Here is a 27,735-nt window from a genome sequence, read left to right as displayed (position 1 = left end):
CTGGCATACTATATCCCCATAGCACAAGCTACAAAGGATTTCTAAAAACAGCATTCATAACTGCAGATAAAATACTCCTGTCTTCAGGGGAACTTGCATACAGGAAGTCACACCAACTCATAATATTTAAGTCTGCTATGGTGAAAAAGTTCGGAGTCTGCCTCAAGAGATTACAAGTTTAAAGGATACAGGTCACCCTACTATCTGCACATATCAATTCATTAGTTACAAACTGCCATTAATTGGAAAAAATAGGGGAAGACTGGGGGTGGGGGATGGAGAATGACTACTAGGAACATATATGATGTCATTGATGAAGGACTTATTTTCAAAAAAACAACAAAATGATTAAATAAATTCAAAGCCCTCAACATACTTGTTCAAGACCCTCTGTTACAAGCCTGACACAACTGAACTGCATTTTCATCTTCATCCTTTTGTTAATACTTCTGTGAAAGCTACTGGACTGTTACTGGGAAAGTACAGCACATCTAGTGAAAACAACTCTAAAAGATGCATCTCCTGCTTCACGCTGGGATGGTTCTCTTGGGGAAATACTTCATTGGTTTTGCTACCTTTCAAATTCAAGGTCTGAAGCAGAGCTCAATGTTTTGACTCAAGACCTGGGAAAGTCCTGCAGTATACACATTCTCACTTCTTGTGTCCCCAGTCTCTCCAGCCTAGCAGCTACTTTCCAGATTTTTTCCAACTTTGTGTTGTGCCTCACAAGGTAAAAAACACATGAAATGTGAAAGACATGCTATGAGTAACGTGACAGTACAGGTACATAAAATGATGCCTTTATGTCACAGTATCATAGAATCACAGAATGATTTGGTTCTGTTGGGGTTGGAAGGGACCTCAAAGTCCATTTAGTTCCAACCCCCCCCCACCATGAGCAGTGGGGCCCACCACCAGTCCAGGCTGCCCAAAGCTCCATCCAGCCTGGCCTTCAACACTGCCAGGGAGAGGGCAGCCACAGCTTCTCTGAGCAGCCTGTGCCAGGGCCCATCATACCACATAGCAGCACTGGTACTGTTTCAGGTGTTAGCCCTTCTTTTCAAGGACTCCTGGAAAAGCAGCAGACCTGAAGCTTGAAAGGCAAATCCATTTGAGAGCTGGATTTCCCGGTACATCTGTCATTCCGAATACATAGAACACTGGATATCCAGCACATCAGCACTGTCACATCTGGCACGTCTTACCCACTTCTGGGTAATAAAAAATTACTTCACAGCTTGATTTTTTTTTTTTTTTAAATCTTGTCAGTAGCTCTCAGAAATGTAGGGAAAATGTTCACTAGAGTAGTATTGTCTTACTGAGTTCACTGGCAGGCTAAATACCAGTCCTGAGCAAAGTGAACTAGCCCATTACTGAACTAGTGCTAGAAATCCAATACCAATTTAAGTATCGCTGTCAGTGTTTCCTACTATTCTCACCTGTCTCTGAAAGTACCAAAAGATAACTAACTATTGGGGGAAATTTTAGCTTTCTAGATGTGCATGACAACATAAGGTCACCTCACCCTGCTATCTAACCCTGGAATTGTCATGCTGGTTTAGAGGTGGTACAACAATGGTGGTAGGCATGCTCCAGAGATGTGATGCAGTCACAAACTCCCACTGTCAACATCTCTCACCCTACTTGATTTAGAAACTTGGTCAAAAAACTGCAGCCTGAATAAACTGCTGAATAGCTATTGTGCCATGTAAAAACCTGAGAGATAACCTGCAACCCAAAATAGTTTATCTGGATGTAACTAGCACAAGCAAAGTAAATATTGTTTCATGGCTGTCTTGAAAAAAAAACCCTGGACTTCCATGCTAGCCTCCAGAAAGGATAAAGGTTTTCTAAACCCTGTCAAAAACCTGTCCCAAAAATGTATCTATCTGGTAGGTGAGATGACTTGGAATGTGCCCTCAGCCATTTCACCTTCCAAATTTTTCACTAAAGAGACCACTGTCACCTGCACAGAAGTCAGTGCTGGCATTGGTGATGCTGACAGTCAGGCTGAACTAGCAATGAGCACACCTTAGTTTCATGGTCTTTTCTGATACTGCTAAATTCCTGACACCCAACTGCAGCCAAGCAGTGAAAGAGTATCAAAGCACTAGATCAGTAAGCATATAAAAACACTAGAGACAGAGTTAAGTCAGTTATCACTTCTCTTTGCAACCACTGCTCCCCTGTCTTCTGAACTTCATCTTCAAGACTAAATTTTTTGAGGCAAAGGGGTCTTAACCTAATTTACAACACTAATGACTGGGGAAGCTTGAGAAAGGAATGAAGATTGCTTAGTATCAGTGGCCTGGTACATGGTGATTCATCTCAAGTTTCGTTTCTCAAACACAACCTCTGTGATGTTGAACCAAACAAACTCTCTGTTCCTCAGTTTCCAATCTCTGGAACAGAAAAAAAAGTACCTCACAAGAGGACCTCTAGTAAGGTCCTCTGTATTGTATCAATTACTATAGAGCAGTCAGACAATGACACAGAAATCATTATTGAACAAGAACTCTCTTCCCTGAAAAAGACAGCTCACTGAGGTCAGTGTGGCAACTGGCACAGACTCCAATTACAGAACTTTTCGAAGAGCACAGCTGTGTCTTTGAGTTAATACCTATTCTCATTAAGCAAGGCAGAAGTAACACTAACATGCAAAACTACAGGCAAGAAATTACTTAACCTTTATCCAGACTGTGGCTTCGTTACAGCGAGGGAATCAAGAAATCTAGATCTATATACAAGATGGCTAGCTCTGATTATCTACACATTACTTTGACAAGGGGTATAATGAACATACTCATAAAATGTTTCTTACTGCTCTCATCTTCATAAATCGTTATCTACTGCACCTAGCCTGGATTTGTCAGAACAGGCTTCTTTATACTTACCAGGAAAGTGAGCTTGGAGATAAGCAAGTAAATGTTTGTTTTGGCTTTACGTCAGGTTGAACTTCTGGCATATGCTTTGTTTTCAAACCCAATTTCATGTTTTGCATTTCTGAAGGCCCTGTGGTCTAACATTTGGAACGGCAGGTATGGGAGTTAAATCTTTCTGACTTCCAGTGTTTTCACAAACTGACTGGTAGTTACGCTTCTGTTACTCATGCACCAGGAGTGCTTTGGACTAAAACTAATCTCATTGAAAGTATTTCATACATAGAAGGCCATTTCTAGAAATTATTAAATGGGGCAAAATGTGGCTCTGAACTGCTGGGGATTTTTAAAATATTTTTGTATGCCTAGAGACAGTGTCAAGTTAAACGCCCTCTTTAATAGACTACTTATGCAGCTGCTGCAAATACATCTAGTATTTAGGATCTGTATTTACACAGGATCACGTCCTGGCATTGCCTTCTTTACTGGAAATTATGTTATTTGCTCCAACTTCCCTATCAGATTGCTATTATGTTGCTGCTGCTTGTCCCCTCTGACAGAGCCAATGGGGCCAGAGGCTACTAGTTCTTATCTTGCTTCACTTATCTGCTGGGCACTCCAGTCCATCTCCAGTCCTTATTGCAGTTTTGCTTCCCACTCTGTTGACAAGTAATTAAGGGAAGGCACTGTGTGCACAAATTGCAGTCTGGCAGAAAATGAGCTGACTCTCAAAGCAGTGTCTTGGGATCCACTATCAGGCAGAGTAACCAGAATGTTCAGGATCGTACAACTCCCATGTTTTATTCCAACAAATGGAAAATTGAGAATTAAAGTCTGGTATTATAAAAATAAATCTGTCATTTACAGCTTTTGCAAAAGTTAAATTGTGATTGCATGAATGTCCCAGATCTGCTGACATACATGTTTCAGATCTATGCAGTTCTCCTTTCTCCTGCCTGGAGTGCATCTAATATCCTCCTCCTGCAATCTCTTCAACAGCTGCCCCTGCCAAGTACCATAACTCTAGCTTATTCCTGCTTTGTCATACGTAAGAAATGTTATCAGGTACAGTTTCAAAGCCTGTGAACTTCTCTAGTGCCTTGTTCGACTTAAATCAAAATTATTTGAAGGCCCACCAGATACCCTGTGTTCCCACTGCTGTAAAAGTTTTGGAATTTGTTTAGTTCTTGTCCAGAAACCAGGACTTCAAATGCCCAGCATAATTTAGTGCTGCCTGATGACTGTCTTTCCAGAGTCTGCTCTGGGAGTAAAAAGTGCTGCTTTTTTACTCACAAATCATATGTTCTTACAGTGGAATCCATTATATAGACCACTGTCAATATGCTTTATGTAAGATATGGTGGTTAATAAAAACTGAAGGACCTTATGCTTGTAAAACCAATCTGTCTCTTTAATTCATGCAGGTGTTGCAACTGCGATTATCATTTAAACCATGGGCATACAAACTGCTTTCCTGGTACCTCCTGCAACGTGAGCTGCTCCCACAAAGATTCATGCAGGTTGCTACAAGCACTCCTTCGTTACCCCAGCTAAGGATCTGGCAAGAAAATAGAGGTCTCACTGTACCAAGTATCGTACATTATTAGATTAAAAGTGGTTTTGTCCTTACAGTTCATTTGAATGCACAGTACAAAGGAAAGAAACGTTACTATCCCCACTGTAAAGACAGTAGACTGAGGCATGGGTATCATAATCAATTTGTCCAAAATTATGCAGGAAATCTGCCCTGGAACATGGAACTGAACTCACAGATTTTTATTTCATTCTTTTTCACTATAAACTGAGAGGAAACAGGAGCGCTATTAAAACTGTTGGTTCTCAAACACCCATACTGTGGCCTAACAGACATCTTATTTCCAGTTATTGTTCTACTCAGTTCCTAAAAGAACAACTCCAAATACATAACATGTTTTCTCCTTCTGAGGGGTGTAACTGGATGCCCTGTGTTCTTTCCTCAGGTCTAGAGACCTCAGCTCTGCACCACAAGCTGTTCCCTTCCTTACACACCAAGCATCTCCGAATCTGATGTGACCTGCCAAGTTCCCAACAGCACTTACATCAGAGTTTTGTGTATCCGCTCTATGGCATCCTCCAGCTCTTCCTTCTGGTCTGGAACAAAGCGGTACTCTGAGACGTAGCCGGCCGTGTGCTTATACGGGTCGTAGTCGCCCAGTTCAGCTAGAGAACACAAGGGAAGAAGGGTCACCCATATTCAATACCTTACGTTAACCAAGAGAGTTATATAACCCACACATTTGTTGCCAAGACATCTCCTTCCAGCTGTCAGTTTACCACACACATCATTCAGTCATTTAAGAGACTCGAAAGACACAGCACACATAAATCCAAGGAAAAAATGTCTTCAATCATTTTTCAAGAGAAACAGGAGATTCAAAGAGCTACAGGCTTTGACCAGGAACCTGCCACTTCTACAGGACTAGATACAATTCTGTCCAAGCCATCAAAGTTGACATTTTATGACATGTATTATTTGGCAGCACATGTAAAGCAAATGTGGAAGCAAGGTCTCATTTGCAGAATACCATCACAGTAAGCTCTAACACTGCAGACAGAACTGATCTGTGTTCTTGCAGGATCTCCTAACATGAATGTCAGCGTGGGAATGTGAATGGAGACAAATATGTCCTGTCTTAAAGAAAATAACCTAATGAATAACCGATGTAATTTTCCTTGAAACAATTTTGAAATTCCATGCATTAATCATAGCAGTTTGCATGTTGCCACACAATTACAAAGTAAGCATGCATCTTGGTCAGAACTCACTTTTATGGATCTTGCCTCTAATTGCCTCTATCCAAGAAACTCTATAAGAGTTCATATTTCCATGTTCTTAATAACCCTGCACAGACCAGGCACCTCTGCAAAAAGTTTAATGGAAGGTCTATCTAGTGCCCACTAAACCAAAAACGCAGCCAAAAGGAGGCATCAGGAGTGCCATGGTCCAGCCCCAGCTGCAGCTGAGCATCATACAGCTCCCATCCCCCCAGCTCTCCCAGCGGGATGGGGAGGAGAGTGGGGAGACAAAGGCAAACCTGGTGGGTTGGGTAAGCACAGTTTGCTGGGAGAGCACAGGGAGAGAGCAACAACAACAGCAGCACTTAGAATATACAACACTAGTGATACACAATGCAGTTTCTCACCAAATCACACAACTCAGACTGTACAGCTCGGAGGCGTCCCAAAGCTGGACTATCCCTGAGCTGCAGGTCCTGCAGCAGCACTGCCCCCTCTGATTACCACCCTTTTACACTGAGCATGATGTCATACAGCATGGAATGCCCCTCTGGCTAGTTTGGGTCACCTGTCCTGGCTGTGTCCCTTCCCAATGTCTGATGAAAATAAACCCTATCCTAGCTGAACTCAGGACAAAGAGCCAAGAAGAAAAGGACTTATGTAATAACTCTTTTTTTTCCAGTATTTAATGATGCTTCTAGAGCAAGACAGTGATCTGCTCAGTAGAGATGTTGAGAGGTTTCTCTAAAAAACCTCTGTAAAAATGATGTGGTCCTTGAACAAAGCAGGAACAAGAACAGGAATCACTGTAACAGCAACAACTCCAGCATTCCCCAGAATTTCCCTACTGGGAAATACTGGCATATTCTGCAAACTGTGCCATGGGTACCGATTTTTTCCACTACCACTGCACTGGTCTGCAGTCTTTGGTCACAAAAGGAGGAAACAATTTATGTGCTAAGGACAGGATGTGCCCAGGGATCAAAAATGACATGCAGGTACAATCTGCATGGTTGAAAGCAGGGCCCATAGCTGCAGTGTGACGTAGGTACAGGCCTCTGGGAGAACATGTGGTCTTGGATCCTCCTACAGATCTTGGCAGTGGCTAGCTCTACTAGGAAAGATACCACTGATACCACTGCAGAAGCAGAGCTTCTCAGCTACTGCTGAATTCCCACAAATGCACTTCATCTCAGTTTGGACAAAACTTTTTATAGAGTCAATGGAAATGTATGCTTACTGGTGCCAGGACTAACTTTATCTTTGACATCTGTAATCTCTGACATGCCTTAACTCTCTCTCATGTGAGCCTCCCCATTGCTTTCAAATAGAATATGTGAGATCAGAGTAACAGGAACAGGATTTTATACCAGAACAAGATCCTCAAATTTTAACCACCTTATATAACACCTAAAGGACAAGACCTTATTCTTGTTATTCATTTCTCATAACACAAATAAGATCTTACCATCATTACATATTGTCCTGTTTCATACTTGCAGTATGTTTTCAGGTAAGGGATGTATGCTAGTAAAGGCAAACATGCACTGGAAACAATTTTTCAGAGTATGACATGTCACATTTTTTAGATGGCAAAATGAAGTTAAAAATAATTCTACAAAAATAAAAACTGCCTGAAATTTTAGCTTTTAAGATACCATGCAAATCTGTCCCATGGCCACTCCCATTTCACACATAAGTTATTCTGCCTTGTTATCCTAAAAGGGAAATGAAACAAGTATTTCTTATGTTGTATTTAGTGTTGTTGAGTCACACCTGGAACACAAATAATATAAATAATCTTTTGTTAATAGATATAACTCATGAGAAACCTAAGTTTAACAAATAATTACAGATACAGGTCCTGTGTGGCTCATCATACAATTTTTGGTTACCAGTTGTGTCTGACTACAGAGCTTGAGCTGTAATGTGAAAGGAATAACTATCTGGTAGACAGGCAGCTCTTTTGTAATTGATTCTATCAAGTATGCAGGATGTAACAACTACTCTGAAAAGCTGACTTCTGATGGGTGAATGCAGATAAATGACAGAATTAAAATTCTTCGCTTCAGGTCAAAACACATCCTCCATTCAAGCATAGGCACATTCATATTGACATAATGTAATTTCTGAAAGAAGATAGGCTTTTTTGGCTGGAGGCTGCCAATAGCCCATCAAATCTCTAAACTCCCTTATGAAGGTTTTGTCATACTCTGTGTGCAATCCAGAGTAAGTCATAAAGTTGTAAGTACTTGATTCCTCAGCAAGGCAAAGAGTGTTCGGCAGGGTCTTCAGACTGACTTTTCAGTCTTCAACTTCCATTGCTTCTATATTATTTGTTCAGAATTGTCATCTCTTTGTGGCTCTTCAGCTGAAATAATTCATACTAGTTTTATTCTACTTTGAAATAAATATATAAACTGTTAGTGAATTCTTCAGTCACCACTTAAAATTAATCGTAATAGAGGATCAAAAGAAACAGGCTCTCAGTTGACCAGAACTTACACTGAATTATATATGCTCCCAGCTGTGCTGCAGTGTTGATTGGACAGGGCAAACGGCCTTGTAAAACATCTTGCTTGACCTGCAAGAAAAACTGATACCTAAAACATAGAGAGAACACAAAGTCATTTTCTCAGTACTGAGTCTGATGCATCAAGTAATGTTTCATCATCTTCTAGTTCACTGAAACATAGCTATGTGACAGTCAAAAACTGTACTTTTCCCCTACTGGCCTTGAAGTAACAACTAAGATTAATCTACTCAAAGAACCCAAGTAGATGAGCACTCTGCAAGTTTCCCATCTACTTAAATTGTGAAGAAACAATTAATTTTCCTCCTAAAAATGTAATTTCTCTCTTTTGACTTTCATAGAACAGTCAGGTTGTGGGGAAGAGGGCTAGGAACCAGAAAAAGCAAATAAGAAACCTATCAAAGGGGCAAAGTTTAACCTGATCAGTAAAGGAGAGCTGGGTATTGGGTACTCTTGACTCCAGGTTTTCCTCTCACGCACTATGGATTAGCAAGCAGATATGATGGAGTCTATACTCACGTGAAAAAAACAGATGGACTTACCATCAGCATCTAAATGTCATAGTATAGGGTACTCTCTCTCCTGGCACAGAGATAGCAGGGGTAAACCTAATTTTCAAAGTCATAACCTGCTTCTACACTTGATGAAGCACACACTGAGACCACTTACTGTGAAACATTATGCACTAAAGAGGCAGGAAAGCAATGCCAGTAGAACAGTCCGTCATACAAAGGGTCTGCTTGGTTTTGCAAGTCCCCATACCCATTTATGGGAAAACTCTTACAATCTCTATGGGTTTTGTCTAGTTTTATTGCAGCAGATCTAAACAGTGTTTCACATTATCCTAAGTGACTTTCTTGCACCAAGTTCATTAAAAGATAACAATACTGGGAAAGTAATTTTTTAAAGAAAAAAGCCATCATCTACACAACCATATAGCTTTTTCATTATTCTTTAATACAACTTTATTTACATAGAGCCATTCAGCTACACTGCAAAAAATTAGTACAGTGTTAGTAGAAGTTACTTATGAAAGCACCTTGGAACCACCTCTAAGCTCAGAATGCACCTATGCTGATTTCAGAGAAGGTTGCAAACTGCAAGTGTAAGTGCAGTTTATCCACAAATAATCCAAGATCCAATCAAACTCACTGGACTTTATCAGCCCCGATGAGTCTCTGAATAAGGATACCAGTGTCCTCTGGTTGAGGATCCCTGAGAATTTGTGATGTGACAGATACTACAGTAGGAATGTCTGTACTTCAGAAAATGGCTAATATTCTCCACCTTAAAGGACCTGGGCACTGCACAAGAATTTTCTGGAAGCATCATTTGGCAACACAAAGCACATACACTCAAGAGTTTCTTCGCTCTAAGCAATACCTCAGTACTGCACCTAGCTTAGGCTTGCTACTCCTACCTAGACAAACTTCTCTGTATGAATGATGGTAATGACAAGGATGATTTTACATCTCATGTGGAGCAGACAGCATATTCTCTTCAACATGAAATGCATTTCTGATACGCACCCTCTTTCTGTTAGCACTTCTGCAGCTCCACATTGCAGAGCTTTGTACCAAATGATGCTAAAAATGTCTTTTCCATGTAGCAGGTACTGGTATTTTTGCATTCTCCTACTGCAGTCTCTAAGCAGGGTAAGAATATGCAAAGAACACCACCTCCATACAAAAAACATTTAGAGCCAACTCTCCAAATGCATCACTGACAAAATGAACAATCTCAATTCCCACTGAAACCTCCAAGCTCCTTACAAAGCCAGGCTTTTTGTCCAAACTTGTAGCTAAAGCACGCTCATGGTGTGCACTGTCAAGTTTGTCACACATATATAATGGTGCCTAAGCACTAGCCTGCTCCAGCAAACACATCCAGAAAATGTTAATAGGAATCACCTCAGAGTTAGCTTTTGCCTACAAGCCAGATATATTTTGCTGTGAAGCAATTACAAATTTGACAGGTTTTCATTATTTGCAAATAGTAATCATGTAATGCCAGAGATCATCAACATCTAATAACTGACTCTGGTCTCGTATCCATTAAAATAACAAATTCATGTTCCAAAGATGAACAGATCGATTATCACAAAATGGTTAACTTATCACTGGAATTGCACACTTGGGCCTTTAATCCCTCCTAAGCAGAAGGAGGTGGTGTTGTTATTACTGTTGTTTTTCTGAAAAGGTATGCAGTCATTCAAAGGTTGAAGAGCCTACAGGAATAATGCTCAGAAATGTTGACAGCATTTGACTATTCAACATGTTTTGCTGAAGAGCATCAACACAAGCTTACTGCTTTCTAATGCTCTCCTTCTTACCATATAAGGTGCAAATCCTGCATGACCAAATGCTGTGCAGGCATGAACACAGACTTACTAATTATTCTAAAATGCTTCCCAACTAGATTTGCTCACCTAATTAGCAGTGCAAATCACTGACTGACCTTATCACAAGACAAACAGTTTTTGAAAATTTAGCCCCTGTTATTTCCCAGACAGAAATCCACCCTGCCTCCCAGGCAGCAATCACAACAGGTTCAGTGGCCAAAGTTCCCTTCCCAGAGCCATCTGCCTGCCCCTGTGAGCCCATCTGAAAATGCTTCTGGAGAAATGCAGGAAAACCACACCAAACTATCACAGCCCAGGGCCATCACACGTGACCAGCTTCAACTCTCACCCAAAAAGTCATAGTGTTTACTATTTTTACCAGGCCAGCATTGGCCTTGTCAGACTGGAGACTTCTGTTCCTGCTGTGCCAGTATGGAAACAAGAGAATTTTCTTCTCTGGTGCAAGAAAAGTATTCTGCCTGCATTGCAGCAACTGCCACCTTTGATTAAGGAAAATTAAAAACTTTGCATGCATTCTAATGAATTCTCATGTGTCATATTCCTAGGACATCAAAAGAAGTATTTTGGCATTTATTAATACAAGCCAGCACACTCATTTTGTCTGCCTACCTGCCCAAACTCTCAAATTTCCTTTTGAACCTAAAACTAATTGTCTGAGACCTTTCATAAAACAGAGAAAACCCTGTGTGTGAGAGTTCAGGCAAGCATGTGTGTGTATCTGCCTGCGTGCAGGTGTATGCATGTGTTAGTGTGTGCATCCTCCTATTTTGCAGAGGCCAAGCTTAGTTAAAAGAATCAAAAGCATGCAACTCTTCAATTTCCTTTGCATATTTTTAGAAAGACCAAAATAAATCCTCTTGAAAAACAGTTCTGGAATTTAAGCTATGGCAAATAAAGAGGAGGATTCCCTGTACTGGTATTTGATATCTAAGGAAACCCTTAGCTTGATTATAACAATATAAATGCACATGTGACAATATATTCCTTAAAAAAAAAAAAAACCCAAACAAAAACACACTAAAAAGGCACATCGAGTCTATCTGGGTTTTGATGCACCAGACAGCACCTTTTCATCTTGGGCTTCCCAACAGTTGTCCATACTGGCCGCTGTGAAGCTACAATTCTCTTCTTACATATACATGTTCAAGCAGAAATGGTCAGATTTTTAAGCAAAAAAACCCCAAGCCAACAACCCATCCACACCCTAATCACATGCACCCTGGCTGGCATAGATTACTACACTGGAATCAGTGACTACACTCTTATTAAATACTGTACCTTGTTATTTCTTCTTTAAGTTTACATGGATCCTCTGCATAGAATTTAATGCCAAAATACAGAGTGTATGGTGGTCCAGCTGAGGGGAAAAAATATTTGGTGCAGAAGTTAGTCATTATAAACTGTTAATTGTTACGAATTGTTACTGGCTCACTACAGAGCTGCTACTAAAAAGCCCATCTTATTATTACAAAACCTGAAAGTTTCAGAAAAAAAATCTTATATCCATACAGGTAATCCATACATCTACACTTACTATGCATGTACACATGGGGCAGGGCAGGGGGAGTGGGGCGGGTGGGAGGCGGCAGGGGATTATTACTGTTTTTCTCATCTTGTGTTAATGTATTCACAGCTTGCCTGTCTACTTGGGAGTTTTTGCTTATTTTCAAGATTTAATTTTAGATTTCATTGCTAACTTAGTATTTCTCCAAGTTTGGGTTGTTTTTTTTTTCCTGCTTGATTTGACCTTTAGATACTTTTTCCACTGAAGCTAGTACCTTCCACATTTTCAAGTATCATATGGAGCAACTTTAATTACTTGCCACTTTAATTAAGCAATATTTTGAAAAGCTTTTCTAGTTCACCTTCGATATATGTTATTCTCCTGAACACTTCAGTTAACAAAATACCAACACTCTTACAGCTGTATTTATTCCAGTCATGCTCCACTTCTACATCTTTTTATAGATCTTGCATCTGTGATATCTGAAGAGTGACAGTAACAGCAGACACTATTGTCAGTAAGAAGCACTACTTTTACTTTTGGAAGCAAAAAGGAATCAAAGTAGGTACAGTATGATAGGGCTATCGCCGCTACTATAAAAATAATTATAACTGTTAAGAATAGCACAACTTAGTACTCTAAAATACAATTTAAGCACAGAAAAATATTTGGACAATAATCACACACATTATTGGAAAATAATGGTATATTCCATCTATGTGTGAAATTTGGATACAGCTGTGAACTGGAGTAACAACAGTTCAAGAGCTATCAATCTGTTCTGAGCAGAAAATAAACATTGTGCAGGTGGTATACACAGAACATTGCCTCTGTTACTTCCTCTTCAGATACATTCTTTAAATTCAAATGGAACACATACTGTTTATCAATTCTTTATGTTCAGCAAGGGTCTTTGCCGGATCCAGCCAGTACTGTGAGAAAGATAATTAGGAAATTAGTCACTTAACATGGAAATTTAATACAGTATAATTGCAAATCCATACTTATTCATACATTGATATATTTATGAGCAGACTGACACACTTCAGTCTGCTAATGATAAACTTATGCCAGCTCATGATCAGAGAAACACTGTATAAGTCTAACACAACATATCTTCTCTGGGCATAGGGGTCTTCCTAAAGATAATCTGTTTGGCAACAGCTACCACACCCTCAGGCTCATCAGAAGTGTGATACAATAGTATCACACTAAGTACCCACTGGTGTTTACCTGGTCTGCTATAGCTAGGAGATGGATGTACAACCTTGCTAGTTTCTTCCTGGGAGATTAACCTAAGCAGGATAAGTCTGAATAAAAGCAAAACCAAAGCATGTAAGAGAGGACCTACAAGGAAAGAACGAAGGATCTTCATTTGTTTTCTGAAACAACAGAAGACTGTAGGGGAAAAAATTCAAAACAGCATTCTACCAACACCTGAGAAATTGCTGTAAGAATATAGTGAGATAGATATATATATATATTTTTTAAAGTATATTAAGTATGAGGAAATTTGTTTAACTAGAAGCAAAGAAAAATTCTTTTCAATTTTCAGAAACAGTTTCTTGCAGTAGGGTAAGTGGACAACTGGAAATTGGTACCAAGGTAGGGAATGCAGAGACTTTACAGACTAGTTGGACAAATGCATCAGAGATGATCAAGTTACACTTAGTACACCACAGAGGGATGAACTGTTCCCATAACATTTGATCAACAGACAATCTGCAATATAATTTCTTACTGATTATTCTGCCCCACATTCATCCAACTTCTAATAAAAGCTATTCTGATGTTACTGCTGACCATAGACCATCTATGTACTCTTCATTATGGCTACTCAGGTCACCAGCATCCTGCTCCTGTAAAGCCTCCAGCAACTTATTTTTCCTTAGCCTGACATATCTAAGATTCAGTTTTGGAAGTGAGTGCAAAGGCACTTGCCAAGACCATTCTTGTCTTTCTTTTTTTAAATGCACTTTCCTCATACACAACCTTTTTGGACTAAAGGAGATTGGTATTCCTTCTCAAAATACTGGAAACAAAAATGCTGCAGAACAGAGCTGCTATAAAAAGCAAACCGAGGTGGACTGAATCTACTCCCTCAGTACCCATGCCTTTTTTAATGGAGGAACTAGGGACACCAATTAATGAAGAAAAACCTTCCTGTACCCCTTAACTAACCCTATAAAAATAAAATTATTAATCAAAAAATCTCTTTCCTCTATCCAGAGAATTTATCTGGATTAGAAAATTTCATTATTGGAAGGAGTAGCATGAAGATGGGAGGGGAAAACACTACAAAGTGTTCAAGTGGAAAATTTCAAGAAACTAATTTGTAACATGGTTATAACAACTATCATTATTTTGATAAAGCTTGAAAGCGAACTACTTCCATTACACCTTGTTCTTGGGCATTGCCATTTCAAATCCAGGAATGTTCGTTAAGAAATTTTCCTAAATTTTGAAGGGAAAAAAAATTCATCACATGCTTGTTTTGAATGCATGCAGTAACTATTCAATAATAAACCCTCTTCATCTCAACAGAAGGTGGAAAGGAAAAACCTTGTCATGCTTGTTCAAATACCGCCCTAGAACTTCTTATCAATAAGAATCCGAGCAGCACAATAGGCTGATAAATAGATTTTACAGTCAACAGGCAGGAAAAAAAAGAAGGCTAAATGACTCTGCAGTGCACAATCTGGCTATGCAATACAGGCATAATGTGGTCTGACCTCTTTCCAGAGCTAGCATCACAGTATGAACAGCACATTGTCAAGCTAACTTGCTTTTCATTGACAGCTTTGTGTTACCCTGCAAGTTTCAAAGCCAGATGAAAATCTATCACAGAATAACTCTATCATAAAGGTCTCCTGAACCAAACTGAAATCCGCTTCAAGATATAGTGCTTTGTACTCCTCCTGGCAATTTAGCTTTATATGCATATGTATGTTGATTATTTGTAATCCTCATTCAAGTTTTCACGCACAGAACAGTTACAGATGATGTCTGGCTTTTTCTGCAACCTGAATTCCACCACCTCTTGTATCCACGCGATTCACTGGCTGCCATGACACAAACCAGAATGGGGACAGGTCATTAAAGACCCATGGACACTTGTAGACAATACAATCAAAACAGAGACGCATCAGAGGTCTTAGTCATCACTAGGCTCTATTTGACTTGCAAGTCAAATTGTATTTTTCATATGGTCTTCTGAAGGCAATTTCCACCTTAGGGAAGGAGGAAAAATTCAGCAGGAAAACTAGCATTTCAGATTCAGGGGGCATCTGAAGAGAGGAGAGGGAACAAACCTGGTTATTTGTAGCTTATTCTACTTTCCTTCTCCCAGGTGGAATCAGCAGGAGGAACTGCTCTCTAAGCCCTCACCAGAGGGCTGTTACTCCTGTTAGTGAAAACCAGCACCAGCTGACCCAAAAAATATGCTGTTTTGAGGGTACCATGGGCATCTAAATCCATGTGCTGCATAGGTGAAGTTAAACAGTCCGGCTTAGGACAGTTTACTGCTGCCACAGAGGGTGAGGGGAAGAGGCAAGAATCTGGTCTGATCTCTCCTTCCTCCAGTAAGTATTTAGCATTTTGGCAATGCCACAAACCCACATGTAGAATTACTGTATAGCTATTTATTATTTTAAAGGCTGCCAAAATTTTCCAGAAGAATGCAAGAAGCAGGGGGAGGAGAGGGCTGTTTCTAACATTTTATTTATAAGCCAAAGATGAGTGGAATTTCATGGATAATGAAAAGGCATTTTTCAAGCAAACATTAGACTATAAAGATGAGAACATCTGCAAAACCAAGAGCCCCTACGCCAGAGCCCTCTAAGACACACAAGCATACAGAGATAATAGTGTGTACTAGCTGCATGTTAATTGTTTGCATATACATATAGGTAGTGTTGGGTATAGTTACAGTTTTGAGCTCTCATGTTAAGTGCCAAGAGAACAAAAAAGAAGAGTGCCTTATTAATCCAATACACTAGCACAGCAGGTGCTGACAACAAACTCTGCATCTCTTAATGCCAAAGTAGCTCCAACACACAGCCTTGTTCTTATCTGTTTGGCAGCTCGCTTGACAGTTCTCAGTGACTTCCCACCTGTATCTCTCCTGCACAGACAGGGTTATCTGACTTATAAGCAGCTCACTACTACTGCAAAGAGGTGGAGGGCCCAGCATGTACCCATACAACTGCAGGTGATAAATTCTGTGAATCTGAAATGGAATGTGATACTTATAGAGGAAAAAATATGATTTTTAAATAGTCCTAAATAATGCAACTACTCGTTTACCAAAGTGATGGCTACTAGTCTATTAATTGTCATTTACAAAGATCATATAGTATAAATCTTTTTATCCACTAAAATTGATTATAAATGTGCAATGCTATGAAATACCATAATTAATTTTTAATTTTTAGGTAGAAACTATTTTAAAAAATGTGTTAAAGTACAACATATCTAAAAATAAACAGGCTCTATTGTCCTTTGTACTTCTACAAATCTGGTTCCCATACAGGCTAGATGTGTAAGCAGTATGAATCAAAGCACCACACAGTATTTCATATTTAGCCCTTTTAAATGACTGCAAACATTCTTTCACAAATCTGGAATCTTCCACTGCTTGAATCTGCATAGGGTTAAACCTGGGTCAAATTCCATTAACCTGTCTGAAAGAAAATATTAACTAGGTTGAAATGTTTGCTGTGGTATCAATCAGTGAAGTGTCTGGTGGAGAAAAGCCTATCAACTTCAAACTAAATTCTGGGCTGCCTTTATCAGATTCTTAGGAAGCTGTACCAATCACACCACACATGCCAGTTTTTACTCACATAACTTTCAAGAGAAAAGCCAGGATTTTTCAACTATAATCTGAAATTATCATGATTTTTCCACAATCTACAGCTACACTAATAACTAGAATTACTTTGTTAGTTCTTCTGCACATACTCAGTGCAAAGAATCTCAATCTGCTAAACTCAAGACATCCTTATTACATAAGAAATGTATAAATCAGCAGGCAATTCCTACATACAAAATACAAATACATATTTTACACTTCTGTCTTTTATTTATTAGAATCTGAAATCACATTTAATATATTTAGTATTAGATCATCAATGTGAGTTTCCTGTTGATCCTGCTATACTCTGAAACCTTACTCATCCATTCTTCTAAGATCAAAACATACACCACAGTATGTGACAGTAATTCCCTACAGAACAGACATCTGGGTTGCAAACAAACCTTTTGTTAAAACCATGCTCTTCTTTCTACAGTTAAGCTACATGTAACCTGTTCAGTTTGTCACCCTACCCAATTTGGTTAGTAACCTGGCAATCTGAGCACGCTGCAGTTGTTTTATTGAGCACACTGGATGGGTCAAGAAACATCTCTCAGACACGGAAGTCTGCACAGCAGGGACATGCAGTTCATGGCGTGGACTTCCGTGCTCCCTGTTGCCACAGCTGACCCAATCTACCACTGCAGCACAGCAACTCACAGTAGAAAGTTCAGCTGCACAAGAAACGGAGACCTGGGCTATATAGATGCAAAGTACGTTGCCATGGACTACCTCCTACCTTACATGTTTTCAGGTCTGTTTTCTCAAAACAGAGCTTCCCTGTAGCAGGGGAGGGAAAAACCCTATCTACGCTACGCAGTGGATGCACTGTACAGACACAGAGCGCTCCCCATCCCTTGATAGCTCCCGATCTCGGAGCAGTTACACACGCACACAGCACTGCACCTGAGCTAACTGGGGCTGGGGAAATTAGCTTGGCTGCAATGATGAATTGACATGGTGATACATGCCTTCTGCAGTTGTATTTCTCCCCTTGGAGCCCTAAGAGAATAAGGGTATGCTGTACATTGTGAATGTAACAGCTTACATCAGGCTGTGAAGCAAATATCCTGTTTGTACAATGCAGACATACCTCCTGCAGCTTTAGGTTAAGCGGATTTAGTGTTAAGAGTTGGCTTAGGGATGGTGAGGGGGCAACCTGATTGTAAGGTGCAACCAGGTTTCTGAAAGTGAAATAAAAAAGAAATGGTTTTGTTATCAACAGACCTTTAAAATGCTTTTGGTTGTCTACCATTCTGCAGTAAGGGAGTTCCAAAATCTTCTTCTGTAAGAGAAGCTCTAATAACATGACTCTTTTCAGCACGCTTTTGTGATTTGACAAGAGAATGCCTCTGGGCTTCAAAAGTACCCCTTCCCTCATCAAATTCTGCTCAGCTTTTCCTGATACATTATGCGTTAAAATTGCCATTTCCATTCTCTCTTTTGTGTGCCTCAAGAAAAAACTGGCCTGCTGCCAGGACAGTAATTAGCACGACTATCCTAAGGCACACTGGCAATGCCACAAATGCAGTAGCAAAGGGACTACATGGAGAGTACCTGTGACCTGCAGCACAGTAGGAACCAGAAGCGAGAGGGGCAGGGGACCTATTTGGATGGCCCTCCTAACACCAACCTACCCAGCATTTGGCCTCTCCTTCGCTAAAGAAGTGGTGCATCACTGCGACACAGTTTTCCCCAAATACTAAAGTAATGAGGGAGAGTAAAAGGCAGGACAGCATTTCCTAAACCACCTTCAGCTCCTGCAGCGAAGATTCTGGCTGAAAATACCAGATGAGGCACAACGTCCAACCTTTCTGGAAGACAAGGCAGAACACAAAAGTGCCCTGTTGATCAGGACACAGCTCACTATCCACATAAAGAACCATCAAGAGTGTCTCAGTTTAGCCTAACTTGAGTGTCAGCAGTCCGTTCCACAATGCAAACGGCTCAGGTGAAGGGCTAATGATGAGGCACACTGAGGGATTCAGTGGCACTCAAAACTAGCCTTCCTTTTAAAATATTTGCACCAGAAAAAGTATTCATGTACTACACTAAAAAGCACTATGCAGTCTTTCAACCAAAACACTCAGAGGTTAAGAAACACTAACAGCATTGGTTCAACCCATCTGTTTATTCTAGCATAGATTTATATCACATTATTTCTATTTAATTACTGTATACTGTATTTTAAATAATTATTTGTATTGGGTTTGTGTGGCAAGGTTTTGGTAGCAGGGGGGGCTACAGGGGTAGCTTCTTGCCCCCATGTCTGATAGAGCCAATGGCAGCATGAAAAACTTCAGCCCATGGGAAGGACTCATGTTGGAGAAGTTGGTGAAGGACTGTCCCCTGCGGGAGGAACCCCATGCTGGAGCAGGAGAAGAGTGTGGGAAGTCCTTCCCCTGAGGAGGAAGGAGCAGCAGAGACAACTGGTGGTGACCTGACCCGAACCCTCATACCCCATCCCCCTGCGCTGCTGGCAGGGCTGGGGAAGGATGGAGAAGGACTGGGAGTGAAGTTGAGCCCAGATTGAAGGGAGGGGTGGGAGGAGGTGTTTTTAAGATTTATTTTTATTTCCTCTCATTAGCCTAATCTGATTTTTATTGGTAATAAACTAATTTTCCCAAGTTGAGTCTGTTTTGCCTGTGACACTAATTGGTGAGTGATGAGTGATCTCTCCCTGACTTTATCTTGACCCAGGGGCCTTTAATTACATCTTCTCTCCCCTTGTCCAGCTGTGCAGGGCAGTGATAGAGTGGCTTTGGTGGGCATCTTGCCTCCAGCCAGGGTCAACTCACCACAATACTACAAAGTGGTTTTTATTTTTCCTTGTAAGTCCTGCCTCCTTCAGAGTACAAGACAGATAAAACATACACATTTCAAGAAGAAGGTGTTCTGACCACCTCTAGCCTTCAAGAACTTGAGTCTGCAAATTAAATACTGTCTTTTTAACATGGAGAGTTCTGGGGAATGTCATTTAAAAATTTCTAACCAAATTACCACCCTAGAGACAGTGTGATGCAATTCATATTTTATCTTAATGTTGATGGTCTTCCTAGTGCCATCCAGTTCTGCCAATCTGTTTGCTGCACCCAGCCATGCTCTCTCACTTCCTAACTAGTTCATTAGCTGTCCAGGAAGAAACCATTTTAATGTTGTGCATTCATATACTACACAGCACAGTGAAACCCTGTTCACTGATTAGAGCCCTACTGGTACTACTAAAGTAATTATGATACCACCCACATAAGAGGTACCACATCAACACAGCACTTAAAAGACCACCTGGAAGTGCTGAGGCATGCAAAAGTAATGGGGCAAAATAACTAAACAAGCTATTTCAAACCCTTAATGAAAAAGTGTTTCTTTTGTGACGGGGTTGTGTTCTTTAAAATACATAATTTTGTCCACCCTGCTTTATTCATCATTCAGTTAAACATATACCATGACAAAAAAACCTGACAGAGCAGAGTAAAATATTCCCCACCACAAGCAATGGTAGCCAAACCTCCAAACACATTTTTCCATCTGAGACTAACTCAGGAGCATGGTTTTAAAACTAATTAGCAAGGTAACCTTTTTCCCTTAGGGAATCTACTGTGGCCAATGCAAAACACACCCAATCCAAAATTCAAATCTAGGTTTCTTGCCAGCCATTACCCGACTAATTCCCACATCAGCCCAGAGAGTTTAAGCCATATTCGGTGCACAACTGAACGTATGTTTACAGGTAAAGCAGAAGGTGTTGGCTGCATGGAAGCCTTCCTTATTCCAGCCATTTTTAAGAGCTTAGAGATTTCAAAAATAGCAAGCTAGTGACAACTGTCATAAAACACGTAGACACAGCAGCACACGTTTACTCACTTATGAACTCTGCAGATAAAACAGCCAACTTTTAATTACCCTTGCACAAGCAACAGGAACAAGCGTTTCCATAACCTTTTGGTAGCGCACAGCCCAGGTGTGAAGCCTGCAGCAGAACCTCGGCTGGTCGCTGTGGCAGCCTCCACATGGCAGGGCCGGTGGGTTCCGCAACGTGGCGCACCGCTGTGGTCTCTGGTCGTACCTCCTGGCTGCTTCCCAGCGGCATGTCAAGACAGAGCTGGTGTGCGCACCGCTCTCCCACACACCTGGGATTTCCCTGCAAACAGCCCCCGCGGGCAGTGGGAGACACGCAGCACTCCCATCTGGGGATGAGGAACACAAGCACGCGGCAGAGATGCCTGCCCAGCAGTGCAAAGGCCAGGCAAAACGCGGTCTGCTAGACCTCCCTGCAGCTGGAGCGCTGTACCTGTGCCAGTACAACCTGTATCCTCATGACATGATCGGTGGCAGTGCAAGAGCAAGCAAACGAGGGAAGCGGGTTGAACACCATGAACATCCATGGGAAAAATCAAGAAGCGCGGCAGCGTCCCAGCCTTGGGCTTGCCAGACAACAGAGACAATGGCTAATGCTAAATTTACATTACTACAGCATCACATGAGAGAAAACAGCAACAAGGCGTTACTTGTATTTGGAAAGACCACGTGAATGGGGTGATGACGTACAGCTCGTGCACCCTACCATAATACAGAACGTACAGGTATCGTACAACCAAACCACCTAGTCCGTTAGCAGGATGCATCCTAACATGTGCCTGTGTGTGTTCAGCCTCCTACAGAGGAGATGTAATCCTCTCTTACGTTCACAATGCCATATAAACCTTTAATACACAGTGTGTATGTGTCTGCAGATGTCCCCAGGAATAGCCATTTCTATTTTGTTTGCCTCCACTGGAAAAAAAGAAACACTTCTGAAAGGAAAAAACCCAAACAACGTACATCTCTTCACACATCAGTTTTATCATGGAATAAAAATACTAGTGTAACAGTCTACCTTCAGCTCACAGCTAGATCTGAATTCTCCATGGAATTAAACATAGTTAGAAGCTTATCAAGGAACTGAATTCACAAATGTCTAGACCATGGCACAGAAGTAACGATATACTGAGTAGGGCAGTCTGTAGCTCTCAGCAGGAATCAATAATCTTCTGCTAATACAGTTCTGACTTCAGTGTAAACTTGCTTAGTGTATGTTCAGTTTCTGCTAAACAGAAGAAATTGGCAAATATTTAACCAAGTCAATAACTTATTATTTTTAGATGAAACATGACATTTCTTGACATCAAGGTCTCCCGACAGCAAGTAATACTCTCAGTACAGTGACTTTAAAAGTGTAACTGCTTGACTTAATTTAACCACAGGCATTATCCTCTTTATAAAATTAAGGTAGTATGAAGACCACCCTATGAAGACAGCACTGTTGTAACCAGCTGAGTATTTGCTGCTCCTCACCTCTGACTGCAGCAACCCTGCACAGGCCATGTTGGGGGCGGGGGGAACACAGGGACTCCTGACACCACTGCCCCAATCCACTGCCTGCTCTGGGTAAAACATCTCAGCCCAGTTTCAATTTTTTTGTGTGTGTATTTAGGACTGTAATCTCCCGATGGAAAAAGCTCTCAGATGTCTGATGAGTCCCTGTCAAGAATGCTCAGGAGAACATGGGTTCAAGGACCCACAGAGGGTACAGGCAGAATGAAAATCTCATTGCCAACACCCTGAGCACTGGGGCTCTCAGTGAGCAGGCAGCCACCACACCAACCATATCATATACTCTGAAACAGGAGCTCAGCAAGCACTCCAAATGAAGCAGCCTGTGACATGCTTAGGGAATTACTTCCCGGATACCACAGGGCCAAGGAAAACAGGACAGCACAGTGCACCAAGCATGGGTTTCGGGACACAATATTAAAAGGGGGAAACATTAATCCTACTTTTGTATCATATTTTTACACTATTTATACTTTCTTTAGTTTTCAATAGAATTTAGCATTTGATTCTGTTCCTGAGACATTAATGGCTATTCCGAGAATTTAATGCAAATAAATTATTACTGGAAACCTGAGCCAAGAAAACAGTGAAAGTTAGTGAAAGTATGACAATCTAATGTTCTACAGACAAATGACATACACAGGGTAAGTTTTACATGCAGAAAATGCAGTCTGCCATGTCTTTTACTCACCGTTTGATGACTTCGGTCACAGTAGCGCAGTCCAAAGTAATCTATCTCCACTAGGTTTAAGTGACGAAATACGTAGCCCAGGACAACCGACCCTTTCGTTGACTTCTGTGGGAAAGAATTTACAGAGCCTTTTCACAAAGATGCTCTGCCTTTGTCAGCTATGTGCAGTGGCATTCATGCATTCAGTTAGCTTTGTCTAAAAAAAAAAAAAAAAAAAGAGGCAGCTCCCAGTGCCTTAAACACAAAATACAGCCCTACTGAAGGAAATATTTTGTCCTCGCAGAAGTTTAATCAATCATTCTGGAAATACTACTAGGTAGCTGGCAGGTCAATAGTTCCAAAATACAAAGAAAGTAAAACCAAAATGCTCAAGTGTACTTGTATGAGCACGATGCTGGTGAACCACACATTTTTCTGGAAAATTTCTGTGACTCTGATCAAAATCCTAATCCCCATGACATAAATTCTAAAATCATACCCTTCCTTCCCGTACAGGTCTGATACTCAAACTGACAACAAAGCTTAGGAAGAAAAACTTTGCCCTTAATATGTAAATTATAGATCACTAGCTGCTCTGTTACTACTTGTTGTAAAGAAGGTTAGGTTCTGTTTTCTTTTAAGATATTTCTGATAGAAGTAGGAGCAATCCAACACCCTGAATTGAAATAATCCAGTTGTTTTCTTGTATAGTACTTCATTAAAGGTTTACACCAGTATTTGCAAACAATGCTAACTAAGCACAGCACTACAAACCACACTGCACTGTTGAGAATGCCTTATAAAAAGCTCCCTTCCACCTGAATGCCTCTTATTTGTCAGTTCGCCTGGCAGCCTTCAACAACCAGGCTAGGAAAACTGAGAATAATTACACAAAATGATCCCCCTCAGAATCAATTAAGCACCTTTGACCACTACAGTCCAAAATTCCACAAGAAAATACGGACATGACTCATAATTGGGTTTTGGTTAACTGCTTCCTAACGTACAAACTGCTACACTGTAGTAAGATCACCAGCAAGAAAAGAAACAAGGAGAGGACACTGCGGGATATTTTCTGTGCTATTTTACTTTTTAGCTGATGATCAAATAACATTAAAATCAAAATAGAAAATAACATTTATTTAAAAATCATTTAGTTTAGCTTGATGTAACAGCAGTGAAGATTCATCCATTTTCTTTAGCAGGTGCATCTGGTCAGGTTTTGTACCTGCAAATTACACTGGCAGAGCCAGTACAAAAACTTCAGGTGGCCACTCACACTCTGAGCAAGCCATGACAAGGTAAACATGGTAGGCTGGGAACTATGAATCCATGGTATTCACCACACTTACCATGCACCTGCTTAAACCAGAAGATGCTCTTTAAAGGTTCTGAGTGTGTAACAGTCTAAAGCCATCATACAGTTTGTTTATACTAAGCAACTGTAATTCTATATTCCCTCAGCATGTTCAGTGAGACTTAACGACTGATCACCAAACAGAAAACAATTTGCAGGAAATCATGATTAATGGAAGCAGAAATTCACTAAATCTCATTCTAGCACTTTGGATAAGGCAAAGCAATACAAATAACTTTCCATCAGATTCCTCAACAAGAAACTGAATTTGTTTTTTAAGAACAATGCACAAGAAGAATCTTTGCTACAGACTACCAGTTACACTACAGCAGTAAGAGAGAAATACACAAAACATGCTTTTAAAAAAAGCTTTTAAGAGCACAGTTTATATTATTAGACACCAGGGATTCAAGACTGAAGCCTGTCCTCCCTCATTTTATCTTCGAATCAGTTGTTATTCAAAAAAGCAGGAGAGATGTCTCACTAAAAAGCAAGTAGTTATATCATCATTCATACGTCATCTAAGGCAAATTGCCTTCACCACTGAAATTGTCTCCATCATCATTTACACAATAGAATAAAGTCTTGAGGAATTTAGGACTGGATAGGCATCTCTAGAAACAGACACAGGGGGAAAGCTCAAAAAAACCAAGCAGCCCTGAATCCATGCAACATAACACTGGGAGTAATCAAAGACACTAACGGAGCAAAGAAGGTTAAGTCTTATCTTACTTAGCTGAGGATGCAGCTAACCTTCTTGGGTGGAACTCTTCTTCAGCCAGCTGATGACTTCAAGGGGCTCTACACAAAGAGTCTTTGGGCCAGCTTTACTCCTGTGGAGGCTAAAGCTAGTGTGTTAACCCAAAAAACCTCAAACATCTCACACCTGGTTTGGCTTAAAGATTCCCTTCTTTCCTTTCAGAGATGAAGGGTAACGATGGGTAAAAAGCTTTTTAACTGCTTTTTACTTAAATTGCTAGGCTGAGTGAAAACATGAATGCCTGTTAATTTATTCTCTTGACACGGTTCAGTTAACACTTCCATCATGGCTGGTCCTGCAGAAACAGCTGGTCCTATTGTGGTGAAATACTGAGTAAAAGCATCCAGCTTACAAGGGCTAGGGGTTCTCCACGTCTAGAGCATCAAGATGCTCAACACTTTCAGGTTATCCTCAGCCCAAACCACACTGTGTGCAGTAGTCTCCTCGCCCTCCTCACCAATCCTTTCTACTCCTTCAGCAATGCCTGCATGTACACAAGGTGGTGCTTAGCAAGGGAACTGCCACGATAAGAGCCAGGTATCCCCACACCCCTCTAACCTCGCCTTCTTTAACCTCTTATTTTCCCAGCAGTGAAAAGAATTTTTCAGGTATAACACTGACCCTTGCTGAAATCACTGCAAATCCGTTTTCGATTTACATTCTCATTTTAAACCACATAATTTCAGGGTTTCAAGCAAGAGAATTGCCTCTTCAAGTGGCATTAAGCAAGCAGTTTTGCTGATGAAACCCCAGGTGACCACTTCTCAGTCCTGAAGTACATTTTCACTACATTTGAAGAAAGTTTTGCATACCAAGATAGTATCTCCCCTGCAGAAATGACAGCAAAATTCAGCAAAACTGCAGACTAAAACTATCAAATATGTTAACAGAATTACATTCACATCGTATGGCACTGCAAAAATTACATAATCTGCCTTGCATTAAACTCAGACGTGCTAAAGGCTCGCATTCTTAGGGGTAAACTCAAGTATGGTTGAAAATATCATCAACAATGCTTTCAAGAGAGAACAAAGAATTGTTCAAATGAGTCATAACATCTTGCTTTACATGTTAGCACCATGGTTTCATAAACCAGAAAGGCAGGTTTCTGCTGGCTGAAGAAAATGACAGAACCTTCGGGAGAGATCTGATTTAATTGTACTTTTTAAATCAGAAAGAAATAATTCTTTTAAAAATGGTACATTCAGTACTACATATTAACATATTCACATTACTGTAAATTTAGTCACCAGAAATTCTTATCTTCTGCACAGCTCATTGCTTTTTAGCTCCAGTGAGGTTTTTCTAGTTGGATATTCTTTAATTTTCTCTTTTGTATTCCACACAGCAGCGCTGGCCAAATCAGATCCGTGATCGATGTTAACTGAATTTAAAGACAAAGCAACACCTGCAGCAATGCCTGCCTCAGTAGGATGCTGTTCCCTCCCTTGAAAGGAAAGCAATATAGGTAGTGAAGACTCTTTCTTATTAAAAACAAAAGAAAAAACACATTGTCTCGTTTAGTTCAAACACCCACCGTGCTTTTCTCCTGTAAGTAATTCAGTTCACAGACTCTACCTCTTACAACCTCGCAAAATCTAAGGAAAGGAAGATGCCAACGAATTCATGAGCCTTCACTCAAAAAAGGCTTAAAACATAAGTCTGGCTATCGGGATGCCTGCTGACACCACGACCACTAGTAGAGTCTGTTGGAAAGTCACACCTGATGCTGAGTCACAAGCATCAATACAAGAGAAAATATTTCAGAGGAAGAGCAGGTTTCTCATCCCGAACAAAGGAAAGGGTATGGAAAAACAAGGATACTGTGAAGAACAACACACAGAAACACCTGTCTAACATCCCCACATTGCCCTGTTGAGGACAGGGGCCATGCGTGTGGGTTGAGCTGCTACCAAACCCTCCAGGGGCATTTGATCTGCTGCCTGTGCCAGCCAGCGGCCAGTAGGTGAGCAGTGCACAAGGTGCTCTGCACCTGCTGGCAACAGAGCCTGTGCACCGGCACTTTCCCCATCTGTGCACCGGCACTTTCCCCATCTGTGCACAGGGAAGAGCAGAGGGCGAGCACAGCTCCGGATGTGTGTGTCAGCACCGCCCCCCGTACATCAAACCAGCCAGCCAGCATCAACACAGTGAAGCAGACAGAACTCCAGGCAGTAAACTTTACGCAACATTTTCAGAGACCAGTATTTTGCCCGAAGTAAAGGGTACTAAGGAGAGATGAAAGTTACATACAAAAGCAGCGTTAAGTCATGCAACTGAGGGTGAGCAGAGCCACCAGTTCACCCCATTCCTGGTAGATGTGTAAGAGAAAACAGTGCCTCTGAACCCTTTCTCACTCTCTCCATTTTTCCCCTGACCTTAAGCTCAAAAGAGAACAGACACCACTGCAGTTTTTCATCACCTTCGATCTATGAAAGCAGCATGGCACAAGGCTCTAAAATCTGTTCCTGGTGGTCTTTACCAACACTGAGTAGGCATCCCCTGTTCCCCAAGGCAGTCAACCAGCCAGACCTCTATTAGCACACTGCATGTTCAAGCAAGAAAAACCTTTAAATTAACAACGCTAAATATTTACAAATATATTCACCTAGATAAAAACAGCTTGACCTTAATTTGCAGAATGCGTGTCCAAACAGAGAACAATTT

At 40.8% G+C, this 27,735-nt stretch overlaps 1 protein-coding gene across 1 annotated transcript in view; it reads right to left on the bottom strand.

Moving 5' to 3' along the window:
- Positions 1-27,735, bottom strand: part of EPB41L4A (erythrocyte membrane protein band 4.1 like 4A) — a gene marked incomplete at its 5' end in the record, with an annotated part of 137,535 nt that overhangs the window by 57,867 nt on the left and 51,933 nt on the right. Inside the window, 5 exons of the mRNA XM_084278849.1 lie at positions 4,958-5,078; positions 8,160-8,257; positions 11,828-11,906; positions 12,934-12,985; positions 22,973-23,077. Coding sequence (XP_084134975.1) covers positions 4,958-5,078; positions 8,160-8,257; positions 11,828-11,906; positions 12,934-12,985; positions 22,973-23,077 — 455 coding nt within the window. The remainder of the gene's footprint in view (positions 1-4,957; positions 5,079-8,159; positions 8,258-11,827; positions 11,907-12,933; positions 12,986-22,972; positions 23,078-27,735) is intronic.

Source organism: Gallinula chloropus, assembly GCF_964237585.1.
Source record: "Gallinula chloropus genome assembly, chromosome: Z".
Classification (NCBI taxonomy): domain Eukaryota; kingdom Metazoa; phylum Chordata; class Aves; order Gruiformes; family Rallidae; genus Gallinula; species Gallinula chloropus.
Note: the sequence above shows the minus strand (reverse complement) of the source record. Positions and strands in the feature narration are given on the sequence as shown.